This window comes from Apodemus sylvaticus, chromosome 4 (genome assembly GCF_947179515.1).
Source record: "Apodemus sylvaticus chromosome 4, mApoSyl1.1, whole genome shotgun sequence".
NCBI classification, from domain to species: Eukaryota; Metazoa; Chordata; class Mammalia; order Rodentia; family Muridae; genus Apodemus; species Apodemus sylvaticus.
Genome location: NC_067475.1, coordinates 103,887,453 through 103,900,789, shown reverse-complemented (window position 1 = coordinate 103,900,789; position 13,337 = coordinate 103,887,453). Strand labels below are relative to the sequence as shown.

Here is a 13,337-nt window from a genome sequence, read left to right as displayed (position 1 = left end):
ACAATAGCCACAAACAGTATAAAGTACCTTGGGGTGACTCTTACCAAACATGTGAAATATCTGTATGACAAGAACTTCAAGACTCTGAAGAAGGAAATGGAAGAAGACCTCAAAAAATGGGAAAACCTCCCATGCTCATGGATTGGCAGGATCAATATAGTTAAAATGGCCATTTTGCCAAAAGCAATATACAGATTCAAAGCAATACCCATCAAAATCCCAACTCAGTTCTTCTCAGAGTTAGAAAGAGCAATTCTCAAATTCATCTGGAATAACAAAAAACCCAGGATAGCTAAAACTGTTCTCAGCAACAAAAGAAATTCTGGGGGAGTCAGTATCCCTGATCTCAAGCAATACTACAGAGCAATAGTGTTAAAAACTGCATGGTATTGGTACAGTGACAGGCAGGCAGATCAATGGAACAGGACTGAAGATCCAGAAATGAACCCACACACCTATGGCCACTTGATCCTCGACAAAGAGGCTGAAAACATCCAATTGAAAAAGGATAGCCTTTTCAACAAATGGTGCTGGTTCAACTGGAGGTCAGCATGCAGACGAATGCGAACTGATCCATCCTTGTCTCCTTGTATTAAGCTCAAATCCAAATGGATCAAGGACCTCCACATAAAGCCAGACACTCTGAAGCTAATAGAGAAGAAACTGGGAAAGACCCTTGAGGACATCGGTACAGGGAGAAAGTTTCTGAACAGAACACCAATAGCTTATGCTCTAAGATCAAGAATTGACAAATGGGACCTCATAAAATTACAAAGTTTCTGTAAGGCAAAGGACACCATCAAAAGGACAAATCGCTAACCAACAAATTGGGAAAAGATCTTCACCAATCCTACATCAGATAGAGGGCTAATATCCAATATATATAAAGAACTCAAGAAGTTAGACTCCAGAAAACCAAACAACCCCCAAAAATGGGGTACAGAGTTAAACAAAGAATTCTCTCCTAAAGAACTCCGGATGGCGGAGAAACATCTTAAAAAATGCTCAACTTCATTAGTCATTAGGGAAATGCAAATCAAAACAACCCTGAGATTTCACCTTCCACCAGTCAGAATGGCTAAGATTAAAAATTCAGGAGACAGTAGGTGTTGGCAAGGATGTGGAGAAAGAGGAACACTCCTCCACTGCTGGTGGGGTTGCAAATTGGTACAACCACTCTGGAAATCAGTCTGGCGGTTCCTCTGAAAACTGGGCACCTCACTTCCAGAAGATCCTGCTATACCACTCCTGGGCATATATCCAAAAGATTCCCCAGCATGTAATAAGGATACATGTTCCACTATGTTCATAGCAGCCCTATTTATAATTGCCAGAAGCTGGAAAGAATCCAGGTATCCCTCAACAGAAGAGTGGATGCAAAAAATGTGGTATATCTACACAATGGAGTACTATTCAGCCATTAGAAACAATGAATTCATGAAATTCTTAGGCAAATGGATGGAGCTGGAGAACATCATACTAAGTGAGATAACCCAGACTCAAAAGATGAATCATGGTATGCACTCACTAATAAGTGGATATTAACCTAGAAAAGTGCAATACCCAAAACATAATCCACACATCAAATGAGGTACAAGAAGAAAGGAGGAGTGGCCCCTTGTTCTGGAAAGACTCACTGAAGCAGTATAGGGCAAAACCAGAACGGGGAGGTGGGAAGGGGTGGGTGGGAAAACAGGGGAAGAGAAGGGGGCTTATGGGGCTTTCAGGGAGTGGGGGGCTAGAAAAGGGGAAACCATTGGAAATGTAAATAAAAATATATCGAATAAAAAAAATTAAAAGAAATATATCAAGAAAAAAAAAGAAAAAAAGAAAAAAAAAGAAAAAAAAAGTATTAATGATACTGGAGGAGTGGGTCATTGAGTAAGAACATTTGTTGCTCTTGCAGAGGATTCAGGTTTGAATCTAAGCACCCGAGGTATTGCTTCCCAACCATCTATATCGCTAGTTCCAGGGGATCTGAGCTGCCTCTTCAGATCACTGTCAGTATAGTCATGCTTATGGTATACAAAAAAGGCACACAGGGAAACTCTCATACATATTAAGTAACATAAAATAAAATAAAACTTTAAAACAAAGTATCAAGGATAAGAAGACAGTAAAAAGAGAAAAGGAATTGTCAGAGAATGTGTCGTAAGGGGGTGGGGTAACAGAATGAAGAGTGTTGTCTGGCTACTAAGAACAGCCAGCGCTGAATGTTATATGGGTCAACCTGAATATGAAAGTGAAGTGAAAATGCAAGTGTCCCAGCCAATGTGGCCTCCGGTATGACAGGTTGTTATATTAGAGGAAATGGATAATGATAGGCAAGGAAGAAGTAACACATTAGCGATGTTAAGTGAACCTCCTGTGGGGTATCAAAGGACCAAAGCAGGGATGCTTTAAGTTCTATATTTCTTATAAGAGGGGGTGTGTGAAAAGTAACAAGCAGGAAATTGTGGATGAGACCACTCAGGCTACTGGGTACCAACATGAATCATTTTATATCAGATTAAGGACAGGCACAGTGGATGTGAATGTCCCAGATAACCCCTATAATCTTTACCCTTTGACATCTATCCTTTTGTGTGGCTCCTACTATATTGTATGAAGAAATCATCCTCTAGTCTTTCCTTCAAGATAGATATGACCAATCGTTAAGAAATAAGTTCTGGAGTGTAAGGAAAATTGTATATAATATACAGAACTTATCCTAACCTGGAGGGACATACAGATCTTTTCCTAAAATGAACATGATATATTTGAAACCCAAATAGTTACCTTAGATAACAAGTTGCATATTGTATATGGGGAACAGACCAAAGGAAGGAACCAGAGTTACTACCTCATGCTTAACTCGTAGATACTTTTATGTTTCATTTCTGTGATAAAAACAGCATATTTTGTAAAAGGCATCTTTTTTTTTTCCGTTTGTGACAGGTTTGTTATTACTGACAGAAAACCTAGTAATTTGGTAACAAATGAGGATGTAAAATGAACAATTAAGTCATCCAGACAAACTTTGATGTTATAAAATCATAAGGAAGCAAATCACCAGTTTCAATGGTATATACCTGTCAGCCAACCTTTTTTACCTCATGCTATACCATAGGGTCAAATAACGTACCTCCCTGGGTTCAAAGTCAGGTATATGTGAACATGCTGTGGTATTCCTATATTCTTCCAATAAGTCACAAGTACTTAAACGATCCAGGGCATAAGCCATAAGATACACAGCTTGTTTGACATTGTTTGTGATTCTTAGCTGAGATGTATCCAGATAGGTATTTTTCAGATCTTCCAGCTTCTCCTCTCCAGTGCAGAGCTGATCAGACATGTCGTACAACCTGTCTTCTTTACCAGTCATATTCACTCTGTGGTCCACATTGTAAGGCACGCTGCTGTTGGGCCAGGTACAGTTAAAAGCAGTTTGCCAGAATTCAATCATCAAGGTATCATTTGGATTCTTAGTAGGGTGTACATCATAAAGAAATTCTTTTAATCCTGGTATAACACTTCTAGGTATTGCAAATCCAATAGTTCCACCAAAATAGGGAAAATACTCAGGCTTTGCAATGAGAGCTGAGGTAATCCAGGCTTCGCTGGCTATCCATGTCCTGTCAGTTATGTTATGATGAATCACTTCCAGCACAAAGGGGCTGAGGTCAATGTCAGTTGTAAAAAGCACAATGACTTTGGCAGTAGAACTCTTTATTGCTTTAATAGCTTTTTGCATTTTCTCATAGGAGTAGACTTTTGGAATGGTTTCAGAGAAAGCAACACAGAGGTTGGCAGTCTCCATTTTTTCCCTAAAGGATTTTACTCCATATTTTCCATAATCATCATCAGCTGCAATAGCACCTACCCAGACCCAACCAAAGTGCTTGATAAGATTTACCATGGCCTCAGACTGGATCTTATCACTAGGTATTGTGCGATAAAAAGATGGAAACTGGAACTTGTCACTAAGAATTGCACAGGAAGAAATATAGCCCACCTAAAATAAAAAATTATTTATAGTTACTAGGAAGCAGGAGCCAACAATAAATGATATCTTTAGAATATTGAGAGGGTGGGAGTTGATAATCCTTTCTTTGCCCTTTCTGTAGACAATGACTTTCTACTGGTGTTTCTACTTGTTGGATCAGGGATGCCAATTGTAAAGATTGCACTGGATATCACTACTTTTCATGGGTGAGACAGCACCACAGCAGTGTCAGGAAGGTAACTTACATTTTCCTTTATCCTCCTGGATATTGCTGACTCTCCTGAATGAGGATATCCAGTTTCTTCATCAGCTTTAGCATCTCATGCAGAGATGATAGACTGAGTCCAAGTCTCAATCTGTTCAGTATCCCTAATCTGTTTCCCATGTGTTCTACTGGTGTCACCTCTGCTCCCTTACTCCCATTCTGTTCTTCCTTCACTCTTTTAGTTTCCTACTGTTAGGACTCCTGACTATGTGTGTCCTAAAACTTGACTTGAGAGAGAGAGATGATAGAAAGGACTACTACAACCAGAAGCCTAAGCACTATTCTTCTACAAGGCTACCAGAAACTTTCTTTTTAAAGTACATAGGCAGATAAATGAAAAGCACGTATTCCTCTCTTGCTTAGAAGTCCTCCTTTGTACTTAGCATTTAGGGAGTCCTAGGCATGGAGATCAGGTAAGCGAGTATTAGTGGCATTCTTTCATGTATCTTTGCTGTAGTGTACCCTCTATTTGTTGACTTGAATCCCCCACCACAAAACATGTTACTCTCTTTCCAGTCCAATCTCACATACTAAAGCATGGCTTCCAGTGTGATGGTCTATAACTCTTTAACTCTAACTTAGTCCTTCATGAATACTGCATTATTTCTCTGTTGTCTTTTCCTCTGTCCCTTTTCCTGTTCTTATTCCACTGGCTAATGTTTTTATTCTCCTTTCTAATCACACAAACAGCAGAACCATGGAATGTATTGTGTAGGAAAGGAATCCCTTTAAGAAGAAATGATATCAGATTTCTGAGGTTTGGCGAATTATTTATCATATAAAATCTTATTACTTATACCTTCTGAGTTTTTGTTTACCCCACAAGAAAATTAAAAATAATGATAAGTTGTGTGTTTTGATTTTAATATAAATGCATTAAATAGAAGATTTAAGAATTTTCCCATATTTACTAAAAACTATGGAAAAATGTATCTAGAAGTCCTAGGTTGAGCTTCAGTTCATTTGAGTTCATGGGAAGATAGAACTCATAGCAGGTGCAGATTGGATGAGGTACATGGAGCCCATCACTAACATATATGCCAACTCACCTGCCTTTAAATTAAATAGTATGTTGGGCTGGGTTTTGGGTCATTAATGCAGTAGTTTTTTTTTTTTTTTTAAAGCTCCTGGATTTTATCTTGAGTATCACAAGAGAAAAGGAAAGAAAGTAAGGGAAAGAGAGAAAGAAAGAATGAAAGATGAAAGAAGGAAGAAAAATAAGAGGAGAGAGAGGAGGACAGAGGAAGGAGCTGTGAGTGAAATACTGCCATGACGTCAGTATTACCAATAACCTTTTCATCATTCGTATCAATGCATCCTGACCCTTTAATGACACTGTCTTTGAAGTAATTAGAGATCCCTTTATTTTCCTGTAGTTCTTGTATTGCAATTACTTATTCTTGTATTGAAATATGGCACTACCTTTAGGTTTAAAATAACCTATTAAGTTAGCTAATGTGAAATTCCTAGGCCCATTTCAGCATGTCAGTGTGATGATTTTGCTCATGACTCACAAGTATCATCAGAGACCCAGAGAAAAACCTGTGCCTTATTCCAGCCACCAGTCAATCACCAGGTATTTATGGATGACCTCTACAGTGCAGGAAGCACGGTGGCTAGTGGGATGTTAATGTCCTCATCACTACACCACCGGTCAATCAATGAAAGCATAATGTGCCAGGAGATCACAAGTCACTGTAAATAGGCCATTGTGTGCACTACTTGAGTTTGGTGGAACAGAGCAACTGGGACAAGCTGGCCCCATTTCATGTTGTCTCTGTAGGTAAATTCATCCTCTCTGGACCATACTGTTATTTGCAATAATTTCTACATGCGGTTTGCATTTTTCTCTCTCCTTTTTTTCCTGTTCTTTCTGTCCTTCCCTCCCTCCCTCCCTCCTTTCTCTCTCCCTTTCCCTCCCCCTCTCCCTTCCTGCACCCCCCCCCCCACTCCAGAGTTTCTGTGTATAACAGCCCCGACTGTCTTGGAACTCTCTTTGTAGACCAGGCTGACCTAGAAGTCAGAGATTTACCTGCCTCCACCTCCAAAGTTTAGTAACTAAAGGCCGGTGCCACCCCTCCTGGCACAGTGTTTGTACATTTTTCTAAGTACATAGCACACTATTCCAAGTTACCTGAGGCATGTAATACAACCCCAGAATTCTCGCAGCAGCAACTGACAAGGATGAGCCTCCTGAGCCAATAATTCCTACTAGATATTTTCCAGTGCTGTTTCTAAAATTGGGCTTGGTTTCTTCCTGTCCTGTAAGAAATGCTAAAGCATTCTCCATTGCTTTGGAGACAGAGAAACAGGTGTCGAAGATCTGATAGCCCAGAGTATGGTTGGGCAAAATATCCTTCCTCTCATTAATCTCCTTGATGGTGTGGATCATGGTTTTCATCCAGCGGAAACCCCGGAAATTAAACCTGGAAAGGAAAAGCATTTGTGAGCCATTGGCCACCAAGGGGGTTAGGAAAAGAGGAAGCTTTTCCAGAATGAGGGGAACCAGGCCCCTGGTTCTGGAAAGACTCAGTGTAGCAGTATAAAGCAAAACCAGAAGAGGGAAGTGGGAAGGGGTGGATGGGAGAACAGGGGGAGGGAAGAGGGCTTATGGGACTTTCAGGAGTGGGGAGCCAGGAAAGGGGAAATCATTTGAAATGTAAATAAAAAATATACCGAATAAAAAAAAATAAGTGACTGGTTTACATTTTCTTAACCTATATGTCTCTTGTATGCTAAAATATTTTGAAATGTCTGATCATTTCTTTCCAAAATTGTTCTTCTAGTCACAATTCTCTTCACCAAACACACCTAAGTATCGATTAGAACTGGCTTTCTCACTTCATTGGAGGTCCTTAGGGATATTATTCTTCTCTCATTCTTATTTTCCACTGAATATTTGTTATGACAATAAAAAGAACTTTAATACATCAAGTACTTATGGAAGATGCTATTAGAGTCAGCATGTAAATTTCTGTATCCCGTGCTTCAATTACTGCATGCATCTTACTGTGGAGAGACCTTTAACTGAAGCTTTCTTCCTGCCATTCTCATGTAAAAATGTAAATGTGAGCCTCTTATCTTTTCTGCACCCATTAAAAAGGGACATATTTCCTCTGTAGTCCATCATGATATTGTTTTCAGGGCCCTCTACATGAAACAACGCCCAAACCTCCTGTTCTAGTCCTCTTTTCCTCCCGAATCCTGACCATACTTCAACAAAATTTGTGCAAAGCAGTTATTTAAGTAAGTGTTCTCTTGTTATCAACAGTATCTAGCTGTACTATTTAATTTTAGACCATCCTTTTAATAAGTATTTTACATCCAAGACCTAAATGTAAGTATCTCTATTCACAATTTGGAATTTTCCATCATGTATGTGTGAGTGCACATTCTGTTATGTGTGTAGAAATGTCAATGGCAAGTCCTCAGTCACTCTCCACCTTATTGTTAGAGACTGGGTTCCCTATTGATCCTGGATCTGCACTCGGCTAGCCCACCCAGCCTGCCAGGAAGTCCTACTGGTTGGTCTTCCTATCCTGCTTACTGAGCACTTGGGTAGCAGATTACCACCACGCTGAACTTTGTTGTGTGGGTCTAGGACCTCTGACTTAGGTCTCTTTCTTGCAAGACAAGATCTTTACTAAGTGAGCCATCTCACCAGATCAGTTTATTTAATTTTTTGCTTTGGTTTAGTTTTGATTTCATTTAATATGCAGCTTTTGAGTTTCTCTGGTGTTATATAGTATACATACAGTAAAACAGGTCCCATTTTCAATTTTTTTTCTAGACAGGATTTCTCTGTGTAGCCCTGACTGTCCTGGAACCAGGCTGGCCTCCAAATCAGAAATCTGCCTGCCTCTGCCTCCCAAGTTCTAGGATTAAAGGCATGCGCCACCACAGCCCGACTTTGTTTTCAATTTCCTTATCAAAAAATGTTGATCTATGTAAGGAAAAAGAAAAGCAATCAAGCAATGTGATTTTAAAGAGGACAGTGATGGGAACACTGTGTGAGCAATGAAATTCAAAGAGCATGCAGCTTAGACTATAACAGTTCCACCCAGGCTTGCAGGATAACAGAAAGACTGGGATGGGGCTGCAGACAGACAGCTGATGGGAAGTTAGCGCAGCTAGAGAAAGTCCCTACAACTAGAGAAATGTTCAAGGACTGAAGAGATAAGTATTTATGACAACAGATGGTGGATGGTAACACAATTAAGGAAAAGCCGATAACAGAAGAGACTAGAACACAAAAGGCTTTACCATCCTGTTACTTAGTTTCCAAGTTCACACTGATGACATTGTACACTTGTAAATTGTGCAGCAGTATCTTTTAAAGTAAGATAAAATTTCATTTCAAGAGCTAGAAAAAAAATACCCATCTGCTTTGAACCTGTAACTCCACATTTAAAATAGGCAAAGAATTAATTTGTTCTTCTCAAAGGAAAAAGCTATCTGCCCCAAACTGAATTATAAGCTGTGTGGGAATATTTTCTATTATTACAATATTTTAGCCAGATAAATGGTACAATAGTGTGGCTAGAACAGGCACTGAAATGGCAGTAGGCATCTTACTATTATGAAAACTGCATAGAAGAGACGGGGGCTCCTTGAAGATTGTTAAGGAAAACATTTCAATGTAAATAAGTGAGTATTGGGGAGAATTTTCTTCATTCATTGGTTTTTATTAAGTTTCCCACAGTACTATTATATACCACATACACAGTCATAAATTTATTTCCAAAAGACCCAAAATGGGATATAAAAAATAAAAATGAATGCTTTGTGATGGGAGTTGAATTGTGGGTGATAGTTTTGTTTTCCTTTAATTTCTGTCATTCTTTTCATATGTAAACTCCCTACACATCTCTCTCTGTATATATAAAATACATATATTAACAGATATGTATTCTATACCAATTTTATTTTTCTCACAAAAGATTGCTGTATTTGAGTATTAGAAATTCCATTATTTTTAATATGATGTCTTGCAGGAGACAGCAGTATGGATAGAACTTTTCCTGCAGGTCAGCATCCTATCAGGAACATCTCCTCAGACACAAAGCAGCGCTCCCAGACTGCACACTTGAACTTGAGTGTGTAAAGCTGCAGCACACTGTGCAGCACCTGTGCTTCTCAAACCTCAGTGCTCGCACACACCCACAGAGGTCTTCTGCACGTGGAGATTCTCTTCTGCAGATGAGGTGTGCAACCCCTGGTTTTATATGTTCAGCGTCAAGACACAGCTTAAGCTACTGGTGCTCAACAGAGAACCCTCTTAGGAGAAACTCTCTGACAACCAACCACAGAAAGCCTCTTCCTCTATAAACTTTGACAAACTCAGACAAAGCCAGATTTGAAGAACTTGAACTGGAATCCAGGCTCCATGCTAACTACTCTTTTCAGGCTACCCAGATTAATGTGAAAAAAGAAAAAAAAAGATTTCTCAAATACTTACCCCTCACACATGGCTGATACTGGTTCCTCGTCTGAGTTATTTGTTGGGATTGTTCTAGTGTGAATAGGAAATAGTCCTCCAATAACCATAGAATGGTTTTCAGCTTCTACATAGCCAGTCAAATTAAACTTGCGCAGCAACCTGCATGTCACATTCTGGTCTTCATATTGAGCGTGTAACTCAACCCACAAAAATACAGTTAATCCCAGAATCAAGCACTTGTTTCTGCTAGCCATTTTAATATGGTGAGTTTGAGGAAAAAAGGTGTTGAAGTGACACGGGTTTTAAGGAAGCACCTTGATGGAGAGTTAGAGTGTGTATGTGCCTAACCCAGTGATCAGCTCTCTACTTCTGGCTAAATAATTTCACGTTGTAGACACAGATGTCACAATCAGTTGCAATTTATGGATCTGGAATAGGAGCTGAGCAGTCATCTGAGAAGAGACACCTGGATATGCCATATGCTTCGCAGCAATAAATGACAACAGAATCACAGAATTCAGTTTGAAAGTTATTTTAAGTTGCAGAAACTGTCCCCTCTTGTTTGGCATTGTCAGGTTTATCAAGGATTGCTTCAGTCAACTCTGTGGTCTTCTTTACCCAAAGAAGAGGAAAGGTATCATGCTTCTTGTAAAATATCAAAAGAAGCAACAGCAGGCCAAGCTCTGTCTTCCAGGTACAGAAACACCTGAATGAAAAACTGTAAGAATGGGAATAGAAAGCTTCACCTGAAGTCTGTGTTCTACCATTTTTATTAGTATATTGGTAAGACAGTCACACAGTTTCTGTGCCACATTAACCAAACAATGACTAAACTACATTAGAAAAATCCTATATATTCCTAGAACTTTGTGCATTCCAGGTGGGCACTGCACTATGAAGCCACATCTGCAGCCATTTCTGGTCCCTTGCTTGCTAGGCCTCAGAGACAAATTTCTTATTTCCAAATTAACCTAGCATGATTCCCAGTCTCATCCCTCATGACTCATTCTCAAACATTCCCCTTCCCATCCTTAGAATGAAGTTCATAGAATGTAGCCAGAATAAAATTCGGCACAAGTTTCTGGATCATGGAAAATGTGTGGAACATTTGATGACATGGTTTTGCTTCCAAGAACATTTTAAGGAAGTAGTAGATATCTAAAACAACATTGTTGTATAAATTTTACTTATAATATTAAAATTTTTAATAAACTAAAAGCACTACAAAGGGAATTTGGAATCAGCTATAGTCTAGTCGTGGTTTCTACTTCTATAACGAATAAATATATACTACTAAAAGAAGTCCCTTCTTGCAGGGCAGTGGTGGCACATGCCTTTAATCCCAGCACCTTGGAGGCAGAGGCAGGTGGATTTCTGAGTTTGAGGCCAGCCTGGTCTACATAGTGAGTTCCAGGACAGCCAGGACTATGGAAAAAAAATCCCTTCTCATTTTAAAAACAATTCTTTCACACGTACTTTTGTAACTGTAACTCCCAACGTGCATATGTTTTTCATCAGTCACCCTGGCTATATCTTGCTATGATGCACATTGACAACTTCTACCTCATCCTCATTATGATTCCTTAGCTGTTGGTTAAGCATTGTCCATCTCCCCTGACTCCAAAGAAAGGATCTTATTTCTAACTCACTGGTGAACTAAGAGCCCAAGCTCATTTCCCTACGGGTGGCTCCACCTCCATAAGTCACCCTGCAGTGACCCTCCTGCCTTGACCAAGTGCCATTGCACTTCATTTTCCAAAGTGTGTGTGCCTCTTATCATCTACCTTATATTTTCAAGGTGTTGCTGACCAGTCTCAGTGAACAGTATAATTCTCGGGGCTCTTTCCACACATGCTATCCAGAGTTTGGCTTTATCTAATAAAATGTCTCACTGGTTATGAACCACTCCTCAGTGCTAATAGCATCAGAATCCCTACTGAGCTTCTGAGCTTAGTCCACAGCCTTTCCAGAAAGCCTCGGAATGATGCTTCACTCAAACTAGGCTTCCCTTTCCTCCCAGAGGGCAGCTCGTTTGAGATAATTACTATTTGGTTGCCAAGGATACCTCTTGGCAAATTATGTTTATCACCCACAGTGACTTGTCCTAATCCTCGCAGGAAATGGTGTTATAGAGACCATAAAATTATTGTAACATATTATTTTAATTTGTATTGTTATTTTAAAACTAGTATTTTATACTTTAAAATGGTATCCTCATGCCTTAGTCTTTCTCACATAATGAATTAGATGCAAATCGAGGAGGCTTCTGATTTATGCAGAAGCATTTGTTATCCAGTTTGGGACCCCTCAGAATACTGGTCTGTTTCTATCAGAGGCACAGTGATTGCATCCTTCATATGCCATAGAAGTCAACAAAGATGAAGCAAAGGTAGCAAAAGGCCATGTCCGTAGTTTCACTAGAAGGGGTCTTGTGAAATGCATACCTATGGGAGTTCAATGTCTCATTTCCAAGCACAGCACCTCAGGTGACTCTTGGCTTTCTTTTCATAAATGAGCAGATATATATTCTCATATTAAATGCAAGCCAGGAAAGGGACACAACAGCCCATGTCCTCTTTTAGTTCCATAAAAAGAAAGGACACGAGTGAAGTCTGGGAGCTTAGATTCTAGCTCAAGTCTGTTCACTAGTTGGCTCTCACTTCCTCTCTTATGATCCCAGAACTCTACCATTTTTTAACCTTGAGTGCCATAAATTCTCTGGCTGAGGGTACATATTTTCCAGAGTCAAACTCAATGCCATACAACCATGAATGCTGCAAGAGTTAGCAGTAGGAAACTTGCTTTCCTGCCTATCAAGATGAGATTGTTTCTCTCAAAGTATTTTGAACTTAGGTTTCAGAATCCCTGACTCAGGCAAATGATGCCATATGGATATTGATACAAGTACCCATGGTGTTTAATTTTATGTGAACACTCATAGCCTGCTGAGTCTGAGATGTGACTGTATGCTCTTCCATTGGCCCTTGCTGTGTTTCATCCTTGCAGATCTCTAAGGACACTGGCAATAGTCTGGCTGTCCTCTAGGAATAGGGAGAGATTCTGTTCAGACATGTCCTTGCTTGTAAGCAAGGACAACACCTGAGCCTACCATACTCTTGTCAACACAGATATAGAATATTCAAAGGTTGTTTCAATTTAGCGAAACCACATAACCCATGTATACTGCTCGCAATCTCTGTTGCGGATTTTGAGAAGACAGGGCCCCATATTCACCATGGTGAACTCACAGTGGATCATAGCCTTTGGCCACCCACAGCTTATCATATTATATTTCCCAACATCTTTCTTCAGGTTTTTGAACAGTTTGAATCCCAGCTAATGTTTGAATGACAAGTAATGCTAGTGTCATGACAGTGTATGCATGGACACAGTAATCATCATCTTGTTTCCTATGCAGAACTCTCTGAATCAGTAGGGAAACCGACATTGCATTAGTTTCATGATTCCTGGGTGCTCTTTTTGCTTAGGAAGATGTTGAGATCAGGTTTCCCTCTGATGTAAGTCACTCCATAGTCTGCAAAACAATGTTCTTTCAGGCTTTGTTTTTCGCCATGGTACTTCCTTTTAGAGGCAGCTTTTCATTTGATTTGACAGTAGAACATGACTGTTTGCCTGGATTGACATTG

At 39.6% G+C, this 13,337-nt stretch overlaps 1 protein-coding gene across 2 annotated transcripts in view; it reads right to left on the bottom strand.

Annotated features, from left to right (window-relative positions):
* The window catches only part of LOC127682335 (vomeronasal type-2 receptor 1-like), a 28,132-nt gene extending 18,188 nt beyond the window's left edge, over positions 1-9,944 (bottom strand). Inside the window, exons 1-3 of one of the 2 annotated variants that reach the window (XM_052178701.1) lie at positions 9,709-9,944; positions 6,385-6,676; positions 3,125-3,994 (exon numbers count right to left, since the gene is read on the bottom strand). In XM_052178701.1, the coding sequence (XP_052034661.1) occupies positions 3,125-3,994; positions 6,385-6,676; positions 9,709-9,944 (1,398 nt within the window). The remainder of the gene's footprint in view (positions 1-3,124; positions 3,995-6,384; positions 6,677-9,708) is intronic. The other variant, XM_052178702.1, reaches the window with a different exon arrangement.
* Between the last annotated feature and the right edge of the window lie 3,393 nt (positions 9,945-13,337).